Genomic DNA, 22,820 nt, shown 5'->3' with positions numbered 1-22,820 from the left:
ACTCGGATACAGGGTGTAAAAAGAAAATTTCAAAATTGTGGACCGTCACGAAATCATGTAAGATTTGTAACATCAATAGGTTCTTTATCTTTCAATGGATTTTAAAGATTTATATATCAATCGATTCGCAAACTCTCCACCAATTTGCCAGTAGTATTGAAACTTTTGAATATCAACGATAAACTATTGAAAATTAAAGTTTTTTCATGCATCATGCATCTCCTATGCAGCGCGTTCCAATCCTTGGTAATTGCCTACTTTTAGGGTATTATCAATTGTTGAACTGGGGTGTATGATTGGGTGGCCCAGCTGCTAAACGATGGGGTCCCTACCTGTGCGCCGAAGTATTTGTGAACAGCGGCGGCGTAAGGCCATTTTTACACCGGCGGCGGCAGCAATGTTCGGCGGCGGCGGCGGCGGCGTGAATCGGCGTGAAGAATTTTGAGCTGAGAAAAAAAAAATCACGCAACACGGCATTTCATGCTTTTTATGAATTTTAAGGTTTTTTTTGTACAATTTCTAGCCTCAGTCAGACTGATGGGGGGAGCATTCTTATAGCTATAGCTTGTATCTCCACAGCAAAAGTTTACATTATATCCTCCACTAGGACATTTCCGTATCACATCACATGAGTTCATTGGAAAGTACTTCGAATTTCGGATATAAATACAGAAATTCGTGTGGAAATTCCTCAAGATATTCCTCAAAAAATTCGAAAAAGGAATTCTAAGAATTAATTTAAAATTTCCCTAATGAATTCCTTCAGAACTTCCACCAAGAATTCCCTTGAAAATTTATTAGGGTATTTCTTCGGAAATTCTTTCCAAAATTTCTTCAAAAGTTCCATCAGGAATTTCCTTCTACTTGAGGGATTTCTTCGGAAATGCCTTTACGGAGTCTTTTGAGAATTTCTTCAGTAATTCATTCGAAACTATTTTTAGGGATTCCTTTAAAAATTAGATACCCATGGAAAATCCTTCAAGAAGTTCTATTTGAATACCTACGGACCCTGTTTTAGGAATACATTCAAAAATTCATTTGGGAGAAAACTTTCAGAAATTTCTAGAAGAAAATCTTCCAGTAATTCCTCAAAACATTTCTTCGGAAACTCTAGGAACATATTTTTGGTATTCTTTCGAAATTTCCCTCTGGAATTTATTTGAAAAATTTCTTCAGGACTTCTTTTCTAATTTCATATAGGAATCCCTTCGGATATTCCTTTAGCAACTCTTCCAGAAATTCCTGTAGACCTTCGAAAATTTCCTTTTGAATTACTTTAAGAATTATTTCGGGAATCTCTTCAGAATTTCTATTCGGAAATCTTCGGAAATTTTGTTAGTAAATTCCTTTATTTTTTTCAAGACGTTTTAAGTGTTTTTTTTTTTATTTGAAAATAACTTTAACTCTCAAATACCTCTAAAAATTTCTCCAAATTCGAATTCTTTCCGGAACTATTCTTGCAGTAAAAAAAACCCGGAAGGTAGTAAAACAAATTCAGTTTTGACTCAAGAATCAAAATTACATGGCAAGAAAAACTCCCAAAATATCGAAATTGCAGGGCTGGTAGCGACCAATATCGTTCAAAATAGTGACTTTAGTGACCAATGCTGACGAAAAACGGGATCAAATAGTGACTTTCACTCCAGAAAGAGTGACCAGTTGAAGTGACAAAAAATTGACTTTTATGTGGCAATGGTACTTATTTAATTATTTCTCAGACATAGAATTATTTCGACTCATCAAGTTTATAAGTCTGCGGTCGGAATCTCTGTTGTTATGGAAAATATAGCAACGTTATAAAGAATTTTAGAAACTAACTTTCTTTATAAAACTTGTAAAAATGCATCCCACTTTAAAGTATATTCATGAACTGTTCCGTTTTCCATTTCACTAAACACAAATTCATCTCATCGCAAAACAAACAAATACAGAACAACTTCATTGTAACTTTTCACAAACATGTATGCTCACTGTTTAAAAATCAAAGAATAATTCAAAATCTATTTTTTTTGTTAATGACATGTCTGAACAAGCAGTTTGTTCGGAATATCACACGGTGTGTGTCAAATTCAAAATCATTAAACATTCGAAACATTCACGATTTTTAATATTTGAGTATCCAAAATTTATGCATTTTCAGTTTCAGATGTATATCATTATTTTTATTATTTATTCAGACTAAGGCCGAAGTGGCCTGTGCGGTATGTAAGAGTCTTCTCCATTCGGCTCGGTCCATGGCTACACGTCGCCAACCACGCAGTCTACGGAGGGTCCGCAAGTCATCTTCCACCTGATCGATCCACCTTGCCCGCTGCGCACCTCGCCTTCTTGTGCCCGTCGGATCGTTGTCGAGAACCATTTTCACCGGGTTACTGTCCGACATTCTGGCTACGTGCCCGGCCCATCGCAGTCGTCCGATTTTCGCGGTGTGAACGATGGATGGTTCTCCCAACAGCTGATGCAATTCGTGGTTCATTCGCCTCCTCCACGTACCGTCCGCCATCTGCACCCCACCATAGATGGTACGCAGCACTTTCCTTTCGAAAACTCCAAGTGCGCGTTGGTCCTCCACGAGCATCGTCCAGGTCTCGTGTCCGTAGAGGACTACCGGCCTAATTAGCGTTTTGTAGATTGTCAGTTTGGTACGGCGGCGAACTCTATTCGATCGGAGCGTCTTGCGGAGTCCAAAGTACGTACGATTTCCAGCCACTATGCGTCTCCGAATTTCTCTGCTGGTGTCATTTTCGGCAGTCACCAGTGAGCCCAAGTACACAAATTCTTCTACCACCTCGATTTCGTCACCACCAATGCAAACTCGCGGTGGGTGGCTCACACTGTCTTCTCTTGAACCTCTGCCTATCATGTACTTCGTCTTCGACGTGTTGATGACAAGTCCGATCCGCTTAGCTTCCCTCTTCAGTCTGATGTAGGCTTCCTCCATCTTCTCAAAGTTACGTGCCATAATATCTATGTCGTCGGCGAAACCAAATAGCTGGACGGACTTATTGAAAATTGTACCACTCGTGTTAATCCCTGCTCTTCGTATTACCCTTCCAAAGCGATGTTGAATAGCAAACACGAAAGACCATCACCTTGCCGTAACCCTCTGCGGGTTTCGAAGGGACTCGAGAATGCCCCTGAAACTCGAACTACGCACATCACCCGATCCATCGTCGCTTTGATCAATCGTGTCAGTTTATCCGGAAAACCGTGTTCGTGCATTAGCTGCCATAGCTGGTCCCGATCGATTGTATCATATGCGGCTTTGAAGTCGATGAATAGATGATGTGTGGGCACGTTGTATTCGCGGCATTTCTGCAGTATTTGGCGAATGGCGAACACCTGGTCCGTGGTGGAGCGTTCGCCCATAAAACCCGCCTGGTACTGCCCCACGAACTCCCTTGCAGTTGGTGCTAGTCGACGGCATAAAATTTGGGAGAGTACCTTGTAGGCGGCGTTCAGCAATGTGATTGCGCGGTAGTTGCTACAATCCAGCTTATCGCCCTTTTGTAGATGGGACACACGACACCTTCCATCCACTCCTGCGGCAAAACTTCCTCCTCCCAAATCTTGGTAATGACCCAGTGCAGCGCTCTAGCCAGTGCCTCACCACCGTGTTTAAATAGCTCTCCTGGTAGTTGGTCAACCCCAGGGGCTTTGTTGTTCTTCAGCCGGCCAATCTCCTCCTGGATTTCCTGGAGATCCGGAGCCGGTAGAATTATGTCCTGCGCGCGTTCTCCCAGGTCCATCACCATACCGCCATCTTCGTCTGCCACATCGCCATTCAGGTGCTCTTCGTAGTGCTGCCGCCACCTTTGGATCACCTCACGCTCGTTCGTAAGAAGGTTCCCGTTTATGTCCTTACACATATCAGGCTGTGGCACGTGGCCCTTACGTGAACGGTTTAACTTCTCATAGAACTTTCGTGTGTTATTAGCGCGGTACAGTTGCTCCGTTTCTTCACGGTCTCGATCTTCCTGCTATGTATATCATCTGAATATATTTTTAAAAATTCACAAGTATTGATACGTAATCAATAAACCGCCTCAAATCCCATTACCTTATCAAACACAGATGCAGATTTTAATATTTCGATTTATTTTATGTTACAAAATTGTTATATTTATTTGTTACAAAAAATGGAAAGCATGCATGTTTGCTTAAGGAATGCATTAATGACCTTTCGACCAACCCCTTGCTCACTTTCGGTTTCCTCGAAACACTGGAAAGTATATCTAAAATTGAAAATATTAATCTGAACGTAAACAGTTCAATTGATACGAAATGAAATTTAATAGTTTTTGAAAAACTTATAAAATCAACAAATCCCTGTGCGCATTCTGTTTGCATCACTTATAGTTTATAAACTATGACATGAAACTCTTTCAATAAATTATTGTCTAAAATACCATAAGAGCACCAAGTTAAACGGTCGCCCAAGTTTCAAAGCGAATATTAAGTCACGAAGAAGTTAAGAGCAACTTTCGGACTAAACGCCACTTAGCGGTTATTTTTTCCGATCCGTCATTCAATTTCCGCCATGAACTCCAGGAATTGGCCAAAAATTAAAATTAGTCAAAAGTTCCAAAATAAATGAAAATAGTGACTGTAGTGATTTGAGCTCGAAAAAAAAAACTTTTTAGTGACTTGCCAAAAAATGACCAAGTCACTAAAAAGTGACCCGCTACCACGCCCGAGATTGCGGATTTTCGAATATTCTCAAGAATTCCTTGGAAACTTACAGCAGGAGCTCCTTCGAAAATTTCTACATTTTTTTTCATGAATACCTTTGATAATTCTTTTGGAAATTTATTCAGTAAGTCATCAAGAAACTCATTTCAGTATACCTTCAAAAATTCCGTCAGGAATTCGATCGGGAATTCCTCCAGGAATTCCTTTAAAAAATCTCCACAAATGAAACAAATTTTTCTGGAGATTCTTAAAAAAAACTCTCCTACAATTAATTCTGACAATGAGAAATTTTCAAAGGAACCTCTAAAGGAATTACCGACATGCTTAAATTTCTTAAAGAACTTCTTTGGACATTCCTCCAAGAATTCCTTCAGTATTTTCTCCAGGGATTCCTTCAGAAAATCTTCCAGACGGAGATAAATTCCGAAATTCCTCAAGACTCTAAGAATTTTCTTCAGGTATTCCTTCAGAACTTCCTCCAGGACTACCTTCAGAAATTACTTCAGGAAAACCAAGCAATTTCTTTGGGAATTGTTTATCAGAATAAATCGAAACCGTTATTTTTAGAGCAATTCTGGCTATTTAAGTACAGGGATGGTGAAGGAAATGTTCAATTTGGTGGATCACGAGCCCCATCGTGTTCTAGCTTCAAAAGCCAAGTTACCATTATTGCTTTCTGTAGCCAATAAGATCTTGGATGATCTAACATTTAACACGCCAATGCGGGTAAAAGTGACAGCGATAGAAGCAAACAAATCTGCTAAAGGTATAACATCTATTTAATTAATGCCTGATAGGTTGCCTTGGTGGGCCCTCCTTAGCCGTGCGGTTAGACGCGCGGTTACAAAGCAAGACCATGCTGAGGGTGGTTGGGTTCGATTCCCGGTGCCGGTCTAGGCAATTTTCGGATTGGAAATTGTCTCGACTTCCCTGGGCATAAAAGTATCATCGTTATAGCCTCATGATATACGAATGCAAAAATGGTAACTTGGCTTATAAACCTCGCAGTTAATAACTGTGGAAGTGCTTAATGAACACTAAGCTGCGAGGCGGGTCTGTCCCAGTGTGGGGATGTAATGCCAGTAAGAAGAAGAAGAAGAAGGTTACCTTGGTACGGCAGATGCAAACGATCTGCATACTGTGATTTTTGTGTTGGCCAATCGTCGGCGTGATAAACGAAATTTAGCGGCATCGACCCAACCGGCGTATGGCGCGCCGCCGACACCTTGATCGGCGTCGGCGTACGTCAAATGAATGTTTTTAGTGTGTCAAACAAAAGGTCTCTTTTCCTGCTCTTTAGAATAGTATAGTGAAAATCACAAACAATTTTGTAATTAGCTTCAAAATCGACTCAAAACTCATTAATGAGTTTAGCACCGCCCAAGCGTGGACAGAAGATCGTAGTGTGCCATGCTGTAGAGTGGAAGTGTTTTTTTCGTATCATATTTTCATCGCCGTTTACCATCTGCCAAAACTCGAAACTTGCAGCCGAATTATAAAATTAATTAACCAAATGTATAAGTCGTGTTTTCTTTGGATGAATTGTAGTAACGGCGATAAAGATTCATGATAATTAGTTGTACAAATCCAAGTTAGATCGTTTGGTCAATTTTCAAAGTTTTGTGAAGTTCATACGAGAGAAGGAAGAACTCATGGCAGTGCGGTAGTGATTCGGTGCGCGTTAGTGATTTTTTGTCGTACTTGGACGGGTTCCGAGACCAAAGAATTAATCCTGCCGGATGTGCCAGTGGGATACTCCAACGATATAGCGTGAAGCATGGAATGTGTGCCCAAGGCGTAATGGCGCAAGAATAGATCGACGTTTTCGAAGTGCAGTTTAGATAGTAAATGAAGCGGGTGAATATTTTAAGCGGAAGTTAAGTTGGCTTTATTGAAGGATTGACATCTGGTGAGTTTATTCCAATAAGAAGATAACGACTCCATTTTGTGATGACTGTGTTTATTATGTCGTAAGTGTGTGAAACCAATATTTTTACGGTCAATTACGCCAGATAATAGCCAGTGGACATACATTTTGCTTAAATAATCTATGGCTTCCAGGACAGTCTTCCATGCGACTGGATTGGTAAACTGAATCAAAAGAATGTACTGAGTTCGTAGATAGGCGTACAGAATATTCATAAATTACGTACGCTTAACGTGTAAGGATCCATACAATACTTTATGATTAATTATACAGGGAGTTGAACAAGTCCAATATCTGCGTTACGTGATTAATAGATGTTCTCTGATTCATTGTTTGCCCAATAACTTGTCTCCTTAATGTTTGCCAAAAGTGAAAAAAGTCTAATAACATACAGATTTTTTTTTCTTTTTATGCATATATAGTTAATGTCACTAATAAAGACGTTAGTACCCCCGTTTATGCCATGATTGCTCATTCGGGGTATTTATTTAACATTCATCTTAAATTCAAACATTGTTAAGTGAATACATTACAAGAAATTTCTTTTTATCTATTGTCGGCTATTTATGATAGTTTGATGCCAACTGAAAGTCTGAAAGTGCCAGGCACTGGTGAAAAAGATATAATTTGAGTAACTTACATACATATACTTCATATACATAGCCTCTTTTTGTTAGTAAGTAGAATAAAACATTTAAGACATAGTTTCAGTTTTCAACATGCTTCTTTTTTTCTCATTTAATTTTTTTTAATAGTTTGTCATTCTATGTGACAACGTAAGGTAGCAACAATATCTTGGTCTAGATAATTGAAAGCATGTTTTTCCTATCTTATTATGGTTGCATGGATCGCATCACTTACCAAGGTGAATCCTGATCCGTGCAACTACTTACCCACCCCACTAACAAACATCCCTCCTGTGTCAACTGTGGAGATGCAGAGGTGATCTCGGTCTCTAGTAACAACAGATGTCACACCAACTATTCCTTCCCTTCCCAGATGACCGTAAGGACGTGGCCGGCGCCGTTATTGATCCATTAATTACTGAACTCTCGATCTGTGCACATTGAGGTTGGAAAGCTAATCCCAAGCCCCAACTATTGGTTCCCTGTGCAATTTCGATTGTTCTGATCAATCACGGAGTTGCAACTACGAATTGTGCGGTCATCAAGCTCAAGCTCAAGTACCGCCCAAGCGTGGACAGATTTGGTTTGAAATTTTGCACACAGCATTAGGGCAACAGATAGAAACGAATCAAACAATTTAAAAAAATCATTTTTGAGCCACCTTAACCAGCATCAAAAATAAGTAAGGTAGCATTGCCTATTCTACTGTCCTAGACCCTGGAGTTAGCTGATTCAGAGAATCAACAAAAATACAGGTGAAGTTATGAAATGAAGTTATAATCACTGTGGATGCGAATACGGGGTGCTGCAGAAATGGTCTTTCCTCCTACGCGAGAACAGACTTTTGTTGAGCTCGTTTTTTACGCGAATTTTATGCGGATTTAAGGTTTATTATGATTTTTTCCACACTTAGATCCCGAACTTCCACGTTAAACGTAACACCTTCCACTCGGATATGTTACCTTGCCGCGGTGGGTCGGCTTACGCCATTAGCACTGAGATGGCAACTAAAGACATATCCTGTCGTAATGGTATCACATGTTGACTATTTTTGTTTGGTGCCGCGTTACATATCTGGCATTGACACACTAATTTACGGCATTTGCATGTGATCCAACGGACATCGTGTCTTGGAGCCTTGAATGGTAGTACAGTCAGGCAGAGGCCTTTTTCATAAGTGATAATGATGTGAGTTCTCTTCTTTTCGGCAATACTTTTCTGATGCGCTCCCTGTGACGCTGAGTCGTAGCCATGCTACCATTTAGCTAGCTATGCATTTATTGAAAAACAAAGTATTCAAGACATTCGTAGGGAATCGACTGCTGGATTCACTGAGTAGAAGTTTTTTCAAAACTAGGAACGTGGTGCCAGTTTTATTTTGTTATGCCTCACTTTGAAGAGCAATAATATAAAATACCAAACATTATAATGATGGTATATGAACAATCTTATAACAGCTTCAGTTTCGATAATTTTTACAAATAGATAGGCAATAGGCGTGATGAAGCTTTCTTTAGTTTGCCACCGAAAAGTGAATCCTATCTATAGCTGACCTTGATAAGAACTTAATAGATAATCACCATAATTAATCAACGATAAACGTGCAGATTTGACAGATTTGATAAAGGGTTGGCTCGAAAACAATATTTTTTGACTAGATATAATAGCAAGGGGATCAAGTCTCCAAATTCTAAGACTGTCGAATAACGTACAAAATACCGTTCATCAAAACACACAGCAAGTCGAAAAGTCTGCGTATTTTGGAGGAACAATATTTGAAAAATCAGAGAGCAACTGTCTACTTTTATCAAGCAAGTTCTTGGAGAAAGATCAACCCGAATCAGTGGCGTAGCCACGGGGGTGGTTTTGGACGTAACCCCCCCCCAGAGACAACATTTTTGGAAGAAATTTTTTTTTTCGAGGAAAAAAATGTTCAGAAAACCCTCCCCCCCCCACCCCAGACCAATTTTCTGGCTACGCCACTGACTCGAATATTTTTCAATTCGATTTTTGATAGCACTCCAGAAGTTCGATTGTATATCAATAACATTAACAATTTACGGATTGTCATTTTTGGCTGTGATACATCGGAAATGACAAAAGGGGATCAAGTCTTCCCATAGTCTCCCTTACGGATAAATCTTCTCCTGTTGAAAACACAAAAAAAACTATAAGTATGAATTCCACCAGATGTTCGAAGGCGACAGCCATGAATTACGAGAAAGGCAGAAGTTAAGTTTTCGCACAAATGCGGCTTGTTCCAGCAATTCTTTATCCGCTTAATTCTCTTCCCACTTCTTGTCAGTCCTCCCTGATGATGCAAATTATTATGCACCACAAGAAATGGGGCACTGAATGTACGAGATTTCTATAACCAATACATGAAGCAATTACTTGTCTGTCCATTATCCTAGATCCTTCATCTGTCGTTCATCGAGTGCTTCATTTTTGTTGGATGATTTTTATTGTGCCTCGAATTACCATTCCCCCTTTAGTGTGCCCTTGTGACTTTTGACAGCCGACGAATCCTGTCCCCTAAAATGGAAATTAAGCGCATAAAAACGTGTGATATGTTATTGAATTAATGCGAAGGATTAAAACTTAATGGACGGGCAATAAAGCCTATGGTGAGTAGTTCTGGACAACGCCAAAATCATAATGCTTTATTGTAATTCGACACGCACTTTGCAAATGTTACCAATCCAACCCAAGGGCAATACAGCTACGTATGTTTAAAAAATAAATAAAAAACCATTATTCAAAATTTGTATATTAATCCTCACGCTTGTGTTTACTTCTAGCATAGGGTGCGAAAAACATCTGCACCGTCTGCACCGATTTAAGAGCAGTTCCTTCCCCCTGGCAGAAGCGGTGATTACAGACCATTCAAATACAACCTTGATAAAAAATTGCTCCAATGATGACAGGAACGAATTAACTACAGTAATCATGCCCTCATTTCAGAACTATCATAACCACAGCTAATGTTGTATAATAACATGAATTTACCATAAGATTTTAAGCTTTTTAAATGACAATGATCGCAGTTTTCTCGCTTTCTTAATTCCACGAGTTCAAGGTCCAACGCACCGTTGCGTTGGACACTTTAATTGATCGTTAACAGCTATGCTTATTATGTAATGTTGGCAAAATCAATAGCACCTCGCGCAGCATTGACTTTTCGCTTCTGGTGCAAGACATGGCAAGCGGAGTTATGTGAACCTATTCGCGAAAACCTTCCTAGGAATTGCGTTCTTGATTGGATTGGAAACAACAAGGTGATGACAGTTTGTATGTGCGAAAATTGCAATCGCCCGAAAACATGTTCTACAAGTTCGTGCAGCATGCGATAGTGCTTTTGCAGTTTTTGAAAGTAGGCTCACTAACCAATCTGCTTGAAAAGTCAATCAAATAAGGGACTTCAGCGCAGGTAGGTCGCAGTGGTCACTTTACAGACGTTGTTTTATCGAAAGCTTCTGCATATCTGAGTTGAGAAACGTACCGCTCAGCATTATGGCCCGGTACGATTACTGTGAGACAACTTTTGCATGGGCTCGTGTTTGATTGATATCTTGATAAATATATCATTCAGTGGTGAGCAAAGGGGTATAGAAACTTCCATACTTGGATGTGGACACGTTTCTATCCAGGTCATGTTTACGGTGCTATATAGTCACTCTTTTCGAATAGAATGTTTAAGTATTTTTTGCTAGCTAGTGATAAATTAAGCGTGCAAAATCACATCGATGTTGAAACTAATTCGGTTCTGTTGAAAAATATTTCCTGCTGAAAGTATATAAGAAAGAAATTTAACTGTTGAATTTTCAGTAAGCAAACCCTGTATAGAAGAAACGGGCACGCATGAGCGGCAAATTTTGCAAATTGTTTGTAAATCCTGCTCAATTCCATGTAAAAACTATATACGATCATTCCGAGTTTCGTTATATTTGAAACTTTTGGGAACATTTCCCAAGAGAATTTGTGATTGTGTTATTGTGTTGTTTGTGATACGGAAAATTGTAAAACTTTGTTCAAGGCTTCGTTTTTAATTGTGTTGAATCCAAACGCGCAATCACAACCTTTTTTTTATTGTTTCTATGAGATAATAGGTATCTTTGGATCGTGTGTCATTAAATGGTCGTTGTTGCCGAAAGTATTCTTCTTCTTCTATGGCTATACATTCCAACTGGAACTTGGCTTGCTTTTCGACTTTTCTATTAGCATTAGCACTATATTTCAACTATTATATTAGCATTACCTACACACTCAGTTTTTATTTCTGCAGCTTGGCAAAATTCGCACAGCCGTGCGCCAGCAAAGTTAAAACTGATATTTCAGCAAAATTTACCTTTGTTAGCTGATTTTCGGCAAAATATTTCCTGATTTTCAGCAATTTTGACAGAAATCTTGGCAAAAAACATGTTTGCTGGGGCGCGGCTGTGCGTATCTCGGTAAAAGTTCAACATTTTGCTGAGATCCCGGTAAAAAAACTTAAGTGTGTAAATTATTTAAAAAATGTGGAATTTCCAGGAAAGCTCTTTGGAATTCCCAAGGAGAATTGTTTGGAATTTCCGCGGAAACATCATCGGAATAGACATGATTAATAAATAATTCTGAAGAATTATTCTTCAGAATTTTTACGGAAAATTGTTCTAAATATCTACAGGTTCTTCTTCTTCTTCTTATTGGCATTACATCTCCACACTGGGACAGAGCCGCCTCGCAGCTTAGTGTTCATTAAGCACTTCCACAGTTATTAACTGCGAGGTTTCTAAGCCAAGTTACCATTTTTGCATTTGTATATCATGAGGCTAACACGATGATATTTTTATGCCTAGGGAAGTCGAGACAATTTCCAATCCGAAAATTACCTGGACCGGCACCGGAAATCGAACCCAGCCATCCTCAGCATGGTCTTGCTTTGTAGCCGCGCGTCTTACCGCACGGCTAAGGAGGTTATTGTTCGGAATATCCACAGGGGGTGGTAGTTCATGCTGAGTTTGTGTTTCTGTTAACTCTTCTTTTTCTTATTGGCATTGCATCCGTTTCTGTTAAGTATGCTTCAAAATTTGCACCGAATAATTTTCGGAATACCCGCAGGAGACTGTACGGAGTTGTCACGGGAAACTCTCTGGAATTTTCACAAGAATTTTCCGGATTTTTCACAAAAAAATCCTCAGAGTTTCCGTGGGAGATTGTACGAAATGAGAATCCCAACAAAAAAAATCTTCGGAATTTCCAAGGGGATTTTTTCAGAATTTCTGCGAAGCTCCTTAGAATTTCTGTGAATTTTTAAATTTCCACAGAACACTGCTCGGTATTTCAACGGGATTTTTTTTTTGCTTTTCTACGGGAAATTCATTGTTCGACGGAAAGCTATTTGGCTGAATAACACGTTAAACCTAGGGCTTCCATTTCGGGAAACGATTTCCGATTCCCGGGAAATATACATGAGGTTCCTGAATTTCCCGAGAAATTAAAAAACTAAATTTTGTCTTTTTTTAATTTCTTAAAATATGATTTCGGCGAATCAGTTATATTTTTTTTAATAACAGCTTCTCACAACTTTTCAAGAAAATAGGTCGCTATCGAGATAGATTACACCCCATATTATTGAGAAATTAAATCATACATGGCGGGTTGGAATAACAGGGTGGCCACTCAATTTATATTTTGGAATTCCCGGTTTTCCCGGCTCAAATTTTGTAACTTTCCCGGCAGAAGTTTATCGAGAAAAGAAATGGGGTTTTGCATTCATTTGACAAATCAATCTGTGGAACAACCATGCTTGTTTTACGCGACATTTTTTCGGTCATATTTCTGATCATGAGCCTTAAATTCACCATCAAAATCTATGGAATTGTATTACAATACATCCAAAATAAACCAAAGAAAATAATATGGTGAAGTGTGTAATAAAGCGTCTGTTAAGTAAATTCCGCTGCAACGCTTTTTTTAGTAACACGCTTGGTTCCTGCTATATACGAGGGAGGCCATTGGTTCAATTCCAGATCGTTTCCATCTCTATCCTATAGGTACCTTCAATTTGACCATTCTAGCAATCACTGTTAGAAGATAATCATAGCTCATTTCTGTATTCATTATTTCTTTCCTATCACATTAGTAACACGTTAATCAAGATGAAGCTGATGTAAGTGATAGAAGCATTCCTATCAATTATTTCTCACTGTTACTTTTTATTCGAAAAACAACTGAGCTCATTATAAAATTTTTATCTAAATTGTGATTAAAATATCAAAGGTTTTGCAACCAAAACGTTCATACATAAAATCGGAACCATTATTCAAAAACGAGACAGCTCAAGAATTATTTTTGACAGATTTTTCAGTGAATTTTAAAGCGTATTTTAAAATCCTTGATGTTTTAGGGAAAACATTTGATAGGAAATGGAGCATTGCTAATAGTTTCACAGACCACCATGTGTCCAAAAAGAATTCTCAAATTCAGACATACTTAAAAATTCCAGATATCTAAGTTTTAGAATGACTTTTTTTTAAATATTTTTCAAAAATTATCAATCAGATTTATAGATGGTAAGTGTGATTTCTTGAATATAAAAAAATAGAAGTTTTGACTAAGAAACATATAACACTAAGCAGATTCAAGAGCTTTTGTATTTGTATTTCGAGAAGAAATGTAAGATACGTGAAAGGATCTTAGAAGTAAAAGGGTTATCGATTATGATTTCTGCAATCTTTGCACTCAAAAAGTTATTCCTGGAATTTATGAAATCTCTGGCACTTGAGATTCGTTTTTATTTATTTGCAATGCTCTGAAAAACTTCGATGTGAATATGTGGAAGATTTTGATTTGAAAAGTGTATTGGAGGTAACCACTTTCCTTCGATGGGACTCGAACCCATGACTGAGGGCAAAATCTTCCGCATAATGTACATATTCACATCGGAGTGGCCAATACCCGAAAAATTGAATCAACGGAGTTTTTGTTTGTTTTTCAACATTTACATTTAGGATTGTAGCTCTGAAATTCCAGAAAATCCGAAAGAAATTTTATTCTGTTAAAAAGATTGATAAATTTCTGTAAAAATAATTCTTGTGTTAAGTCGTGATTTCTAAGACCTTTGCTTTTACACTGGAAACGAAGATTTTTTTCAAATGTTGAGATGCCATGGAAAATTTGGGATCTCTGAGCATAAAAATTGTTAATAATAATATACATCCTAATAAAAAAAAAGCTATAAGAATTTTATAACAAAATTAATTTAAACGGCATTGCACTAATCCTAGAATTCAAATAAAATGTAAACAATTGTCATAAAAAATGTTAAAAAAAAGATACTAGAAGTTAATTATATCTTTAATTTAGTCTGTCGAACCAAAACTAAAAAAAAGGCCATATCAAATTCCCTGTTATTTCCCGGTTTTTTCCCGGTTCTATCTGATTTCCGGGTTCAGTGGTCACTTTGGAATAAGTTTTTTCAATCGTTTGTTCATTTAGTAGGTTTAAGCGCCAGTGGACGTTGCACAATCGAATTAAAAAAATAGCGTCTGTGATGAAATCTTTCTTCTTCAAGATCTTATTAGAGCTATATAGAGCTACCAATTTTCAATAGATCGCAGATATTTAAGCAAGGGCAGCAACGGCTTTGGTAGGCATGCCCTATTTTTATTGTGAGAGGATTTTTCTTAGACATTCCATTTTGATTTGATTGTTGAACAGAATCATATCCCAAGCACCCGTTTATTCAAATTTGTCTGAACTAATTCATTTGAATATTTTAGAAGCTTTTCCAAATCATGATACTAGTATTCAATTCCGGACAATAAGGAGTGTGAAAGTAAACATATTTTAGGTTTACAATGTGAGGTCATTACAATAATTACATTAAAGACCTTTCGCAATTTCACCCAATTTTGGTACTGTTCGAAAATTGAGATAAAATTTGGATGAAAAAATCCTTCAATTGATAGTTACGATTATTGAAACACAACCATCAAGCGCTCGTCTATGAGACCTTCGTTTGCGCATTCAAAAAGAACAATATATTTATTGAAAAATGTTTATTATTTACACTTTTCAGACCAAAAATTTGTTCGAGTGCTCAAACTTTACCAGAAGATTGTCCGTGTTGAAAAAAAATATATTGTAGGCGTTATTTAGAATTATTGATTTTAGAATTCTTCTGATAATAGCCCAGAACCGTCTTTACTACCATATCAAGCCAGAACAACCATTATGGAAAAGCAGCACATATAAGAACTCAACAAGACACTACAGATCCTTCTTTTGAGTGACAGCAGGTGCTTACTTCGACGACAGATGCTTATGACATGGCGAACGTATTGTAAATAATTTTCGAACTTAACGAAATATTTCCTCAAAGGTTTCAACATCTTTTTGATCATTTGAAGCTATTTTTTAATAATTTCACCGAAAGTCATCTATCCGAATTGCATTTGACCGAAATGAATGTTCGGGCGAAACGGATATGCATGGAAAACGGTTTGGCCGAAAAATTCATTTGGCCAAAGCTACATACGGCCGAACTGGTAATTCGGTCGAAAAAGCAGTTTGCCCTAACAAGCCCTTTGGCAGAATGGGTCATCAGGCCGAAAATACGGCCAAATGTCAATTACTGAACGGGCAATTGGTTTTTCGGCCAAATGACCAGTTCGACCAAACACCATTTATGGCCGTATGTCTATTTCGGATAAATGACATTTTCGACTGGATGGGTCTTGGTCTAATGGTATGCCATCTAAGCATATTCGGCCAAATACCTTTGGGCCTTGTGGCCTTCGTTTCGTTTGGCTGAAAGTCATTCGGTGAAAAGCCATTTGTTCGAATGCTACTTGACCGATTAACACACGTTTTGCCGATTTTCAAATTTCATTAGGCCGAACTGAACACGTGTCAAAAACGGTTGTCAAGTAGATAATGGTTTGACCGGAAATGTCATTTGGCCAAAAGCGACATACAGCCGAAAGGAATATTCAGTCAAACTGGTTATTTGGCCGAAAAAGTAGTCTGCCCTAACAGGTCATTTGATCGAAAATGAGGAATAAATGGCGGTGGTGGTGGCTCAGGGAGTACGTTCCACACATAATGGGAGACTTTTTGCCAATACAAGAAAAATAGGAAAGAATAGGAAAGGAAAGAAAGAAGCGATTGAGGATGATAAGAAAGATAGGGACTTCTAGAAAGCAATTACTGGAAAGAAAAGTTAACAAAATTCAGAAAACCAGTCCAGCTGGCATAAAAAACACACAATCTGGCAAGAATACCGGACATAAAAACCAGACAAGTGGGTCTCTAATTTATTTCGAGTTGGTATCATAAACGAACAGAAATCACTAATATAAAATTAGTAAATTTTATCAAGTGATACTCATAGGTGACGTAAAAGCTATTAAAAATTTCAGCAAATTGTACTTACTGCGGATTTACTAGGATACTTCAAATATTGTAACATCGATTCGATGTAAGTTTTAATTCTCATTGTAGTGTTTACGGGTTTAAATGATTTGAATATGCGATGTTTGCCTAGGTGGTGAACTGGGGAAACAGCCTACACATTAACAAAAAGAAATGCGATATTTGCTTTCAAATCTACTCAAATGCATATGAAAGTCCGAGAATTGCTGTATCAACTATGAAATCATGGGTAGCATACACATTTACATACGTTGCATAATCAATAACATCCTGGTTCATTGTTATTGCCACACCCACAATGTTTCTGATTTGTTGTAGAACACTGTGTGCTCAGCTAAGCACATTTTATTATTAACATTTCCCTGCATGTGCACCAATAGTAGTTTGTGCAACTAGTTGCAAAAAGATGATTTTTTCAGCACGAGTTGTACGTTTATCCAACGAGGCTTGCCGAGTTGGATAAATACTACGAGTGCTGAAAAAATCGAGTTTTGCAACGAGTTACACACGCTATTTTTTGCAATGACGAAAAATGGGCTTTAATATGATAAATCTATACCAAAATTGTACAATCGAATTTACTCCACATGATCATTCATGCCAATAAATTATGTTGCGGCAAAGAACAATAAGATTCCATCTTATCGTGCCAAATTGCATAGCTTGAAAAGCTATGAAGCGATGGATGCAATTGCCTTTGGAAAATTGTGATGTTATGTCCAACAAACCATTTCATTTATTACGAGACGCTTAGAGTATATTATTTAAACACTCACCCAAACTAATTCAGCTAAATGTAGTCGTGCAACTACTGTCCCAATGTAGGTTTTTCATTATAGCACCCAAATGAGTGCTATAATGAATATTATGCAACCCATTTGAGTTGCATAATGGTCATTAAAGCACCCATTCTGTTGGTATGGAAAAGTAGGCCGTTTTATCACTCAAATGACAACTGTAAACCAGGTATTATGATCAGGAATTGCAAAAAAGGTATTATGAAGTTTCAAATAACTTTGTTGTTCATAAAGTAGGGTTAGGGGAAGGGGGGCAATATGCCCGACCTAAGCAAAGACTGCTCTAATGTCTTAGCTGGAACGATTTTTAAGGGTATTTTTACCTCATGCAATAGTTAAACAATTAAGCTAGCCGATGCCATCAAATAAATTTAAAAAATCTTAATCACATTGATAATATTAACATTTAAAAAAAGTGGTGATATTTCGCTGCCGGAAAACTCTTGAGACAAAACGCCTCTTAACTGGCAGCTCTTATGGAACAACGCACCACGCGTCGGCTAATCATCGTTCTGGTATGGACCGTGCGTGGAGACGCGTAGTGCATTGTAGGTTAGTCCCCCTAGGGCGTTCAGCCTCGCCGTAATGTTAGATGTTTTATCAAAATGTGAAAAATTTCGATTTTTCCTACCTTCCTATCGATATTATTATGACACATTTTTCACCTAACCTACATAATTTTAGGTCTAGTTTTGTTATGACCATCGCAAACGAGGTAAATGTGAGAAAATACCAAAAAGGGGGGGGGGTCGTTTTGAAGCTTCTTCCCCTACTTTATCTCATAGCTCCGATATTCAGCTACGACAACCTGAGCAATGAAAGGGAATTTGATTTGTTTCTTATTTTTGCCTTTTTTTGGGGGCTATATTTCTTTGTTTCGTGATGAGCTGAACATATGTTCAGTGAGATGGAAAACGGAACAATTCACCTGCATTAAAAATAAACCCTGCAAGTAGAAGTGGTGGCCTGATGGTTATAGTAGAATAATGCATATCTCATGAGTCATGGTCCATGGTTCGAGTTTGTGTTTTCATTAGAATTTTTTGCTTCAGTTTTCATTTAAAATTCAAATACACCGGAATCATAATGTAATAGGGGAACTGTCCCGATCTCCATCTCACTGAACATATATTTATCTCATCGCGAAACAAAGAAATACAGCACCAATTTTGTCGCTTCTTTTTGTCAACATGCGTGCTCACTGCTTAAAAAAATCACAAAAATAAGAAACAAATCAAATTGCTTTCCATTGCTATCTATTGCTTTGTTTTTGATGGGATGAATATCGGAGCCATGAGATAAATTCCAGGACCAGTTACCCTAACTTTTAACACATTTTTTTTTCGACACAGAGCGATAATGTAAAGATGGGTAATAAAATGAAACACTTACCATGGTCGATATCTTGTTGCGCCGCCGGGTGGCAGATCGGACAAATCTCGTTCCGAAACATGCACGAGTAACACCGCTCATGGCCACAGGTGTCAATCAGCTTCCTCTTCTTGCCCTTATCGAAGGGCATCTGACAGCTCGGACACAGCGCGCCACCGGTTTCGTTTTCCAAAATCTTTCGAATCGCTGCCAAATCTGGAGAATGAAAGAAAAGTAGCTAAATAAGTCAAGCGCTCGTGGGACTCAAGAAAGGAGAAATTGGTTATTTATCATTTGGTTGAGGAGAAAAGGAAAAACAGCGAACGTGCTGCAGCAATACAACAGTATTAACCTGTAATAAGCACATATTTCTTCTCAAGTGCCAAACTACAGTTATTGTTTTAATGAAGCCCTATCCCCGATCATGGAACCCTGCGGCAAAAGTGCAGTCGGAATCGTCATGGTGGTCCGGTCGATTGTTTTTCATTACTCGCAAATAGTAGGGTTTATGAGGCAGAATAGCCAATATTTTGCCAGGTTTAAAAGAGCCTTTTTAGCAGAATACAATGATAAGTTTTGGCGACGGTGGTTTGCCTCGGGACTAGTGCCATAACGCTATGGTTATCCGCTTACAAGGCATGGCATTTAAATTGCTTTTGCCGACCGATTTATGAGGTGAGGAAGCATGGCTAAGGAATCTGATTCGAGAGGACTGAATTTTCCCAGGACGGAACGTCTCAGCTAAAAGTTAATGCAAATGTACGAGACAGCTTTATGTAATTGCAAAATATATATCACAGAATTCTCACTTTCCAATGTGTCATCCGTACCAGTAGCGGATTCGAATCTGTTAAACGAGTGAGAAATTAATGATTTGCAAGCGTGGATCGGACATTATCTGACATTTTACACGCTCTCATATTAATCAGATTAAACAGATAATGAGCAGGGAGAGAAAAGAAATTTTCAATTTCAAAATGTGGGTTCGTATTTAACAGGAAACAAGTCCACAGGCGATAAATCTGACTGGCATGCTATTAATGTTTTGTTGGAAGTCGATTTACTTATCGAAGTACAACCAGTTCATATCAAGAAACATCAATAACATAAGGCTATCTGACGTTTATCATCTTTCTCTTGCACGCGCACAGGTGGGATAGGATTTGTTTTCATACGGAAACGCTTCGGAAGCGTTTCCGTATGAAAACAAACCCTATCCCGTCTGTGCGCGTGCAAGAGAAAGATGATAAACGTCAGATTGCCTTATGTCGGATACGTTTGAGTACAAATAAATAAATAAATAAAATAAAAATATATTTAGGAATATTTACCACTGGCTCCGTTGGGCATATTTTTAGGATCATATCAGGATTAAATAATGAATTTTGAATAAATAGTGCTCGATAATCGTAATTGCGTTTAAAATTACAATTTCAAATATAGGTCTCCGAGCCAACTGTGAAGAATCGTTTTTGGAGTGAAATGGTAGCCTTTCGGTTTCTGTTTTTCTCCAAAAGATTTTCTAAATAATGCTCTTTCGAAGAAAACTTCGTATGAGGTAATTATATGTGTAGACAGGTGTATACTAATGAATTTGAACCTCCGTACACATTTGGCATTGTTATGCCAAAATGTCAAATATATTTCCTATCTCGACGTGACTGATACATAAAAAATGCCGACAATAAATTTGTCTGCTATGACAATTCCACTTGTCTGTCGCATGCCGACTTGTGCACTTCACAACTTCACAAGTCAACCGAGGCGATTTGGAATGAAACATGTTTCTCATGCAGCAGTGCCCCTGGATAACCTGTTCAGCAATGCAAGGGCACCACACGTCTGTGAGTTCTGAAGTATCTACTGGTGCTCCCCAGTTTAATACGAATTCGAAATTATCGACCCGGATCCGGGTGTTCCCAAACGGAGCTGACCTGACCTGATGCCTGCGCTGTCATTGACTGTGCTGCTGTTGCTCTGTTGGGCCAAAAGGACTCGAAAATTACAAGAGATTCGGAGCTGCTCGCAAAACTATTCTGCTGTTTGGAGTTTTGGGTAATGACTGAAGCTTTCGCTTTTGTACAGCCACCATGCTGTTTCTGCGGAGGTAATCACTCGACGCTTACCTATAAAAGACGCAAGATGATGGACGTAATATGAGCGTGCAAAATTTAGCCGTTGCTGCCGACTGCAAAAGTGAAAACATGGAATTCCAAGGAAATTAAGGCAATGCATGCAATATATCGTGTGATAATTTCGTGGATGTTTCGAGCTCAATATGAAGGGTAACTGTTCCATTTCCATCATCTCACGGTCACACATGCATCTTACCTGGACAGAAAAGAACATGCTCAGCGCTGAATAATTATTTTGAAATGAATTGTAAAATGTCTTACTCTTAAGGGTCTGTCTCATTTGGAGAATTAAACTTAAAAGTGACAGTTCGAAAATTAAAAAATCACCCCGTTATAAGAATGGCTGGTGCTACCCAGCAATTCCAATAGGACATCGATGGAAAATGATTCGATATCTGTCAAAAGTAATCTTGCTCTGCGAGCAGGGTTATTTCATAATTATTGAAATGTCACTTTTAAGTTTAATTTCAGTTTAATTATCCAATTGAGACAGACCCTAAGTAGAAACTGAAAATCATGATTTTCCATTAGGGGAGTGTAAGGTAAAATAGTCCTTTAAAAATAAATGTCAAAAAATACATCATTTTTTTATTTGAGTTCCAGCAGAAAATACATAAGTTTAAAAACACTATTTCTTCTTCCTTTCAATTCATCAATATTTTTCGTCTCAATAGATACGTATATCCTTCGCTGATATATATTAGAGAGTAAACTATTTGCAGAACAATTTTCAACAGAAGTAAAATAGGACCAAAATAAATGCCTTAAACATTAGCACGTCTTTCGCACACTGAAACAAAAATGAACGGATTCGGCGAAAGTGCTTGTTGATATTTTTTAAATCCGGGTACCGGTACCGGTACTGATGTTGCTTTTACAGCTATGCGAAAAAAAACAATTATTCTTAACGGCAAATGAGCAATTTCGGTAAAACTTACACGGTTTATTTCTATATATAGATGATTCTATTTGGCAAAATATTAGGATGGGGAGAGAGGGGTAAAATAGATCCCCAAATATAAATAATGTTACGAAACCAGATGATCGTAACCACACTTCTTAGATTTGATTATTCCGACCCAGCTGGCAACTAATCTCGAAATTCTTCCAAGCGTAGTATTTTTCCCACCAATTCTTCCATATATGGGTGACGTCTTAGCTGCAAGAACGACGTAAAGCAAAATCCAATGCTTTAGCTAGTTTCCATCCATTCCGAAGTGTGTTTTGGTTTGGTACTTCAACACGGTAGTCTATTCCTTAACTAAAAAGCTCTAAATAATTTCCTGTGTTTTGTAAATCTTGCACATTTATGCAACCCAATGTTCAATTGGTGAAGTAAGTTGTTTTTCTGACATGCTATTCGACTACAGCACGATAAACAGATCCAATCTTATTCAACGTTATTCTACTCCAACTAAAGCATAAGTACAACCCAGTTGCACTATACACCTACCAACCGTCTGAAGAAGCAGAACAAAGCGGATATGATGCGAAACTTCTCACGAGTATCGTTGTTGCAGTAAAGAAAGGTTGGGCTCCCAAGTCGCTGTGTACGTCTCGAATCAATATATTCACGCTCCATTGTGCAATGCTCATTATGCTTCTCTTTGCATACCGCCTGGGACGGATACCTGAGAGCCACCAAGCTTGACTAATGATTTGCTGCAATCGAATTCGACATAAAGATATATGTGATCTACAAGCTGGCATTTCAGATGAATTAGCTTTCCCGAAAACAATAACAACGAGAGTCACATTCTCGATTCCAAAAACACTTAAAACCCTTCTCTGTTCGCTCCATAAACTTCGATTACACAATCCGATCGACACATATAATCATTTCAATCCCATTTGG

At 38.1% G+C, this 22,820-nt stretch overlaps 1 protein-coding gene across 5 annotated transcripts in view; it reads right to left on the bottom strand.

Moving 5' to 3' along the window:
- The window catches only part of LOC134220244 (protein TANC2), a 326,312-nt gene that overhangs the window by 55,495 nt on the left and 247,997 nt on the right, over positions 1 to 22,820 (bottom strand). For all 5 annotated transcript variants that reach the window (XM_062699240.1, XM_062699241.1, XM_062699243.1 and 2 more), the window contains one exon: positions 18,852 to 19,046. In XM_062699240.1, coding sequence (XP_062555224.1) covers positions 18,852 to 19,046 — 195 coding nt within the window. The remainder of the gene's footprint in view (positions 1 to 18,851; positions 19,047 to 22,820) is intronic.

The sequence above is a fragment of the Armigeres subalbatus genome, chromosome 3 (assembly GCF_024139115.2).
Source record: "Armigeres subalbatus isolate Guangzhou_Male chromosome 3, GZ_Asu_2, whole genome shotgun sequence".
Classification (NCBI taxonomy): Eukaryota; Metazoa; Arthropoda; class Insecta; order Diptera; family Culicidae; genus Armigeres; species Armigeres subalbatus.
Note: the sequence above shows the minus strand (reverse complement) of the source record. Positions and strands in the feature narration are given on the sequence as shown.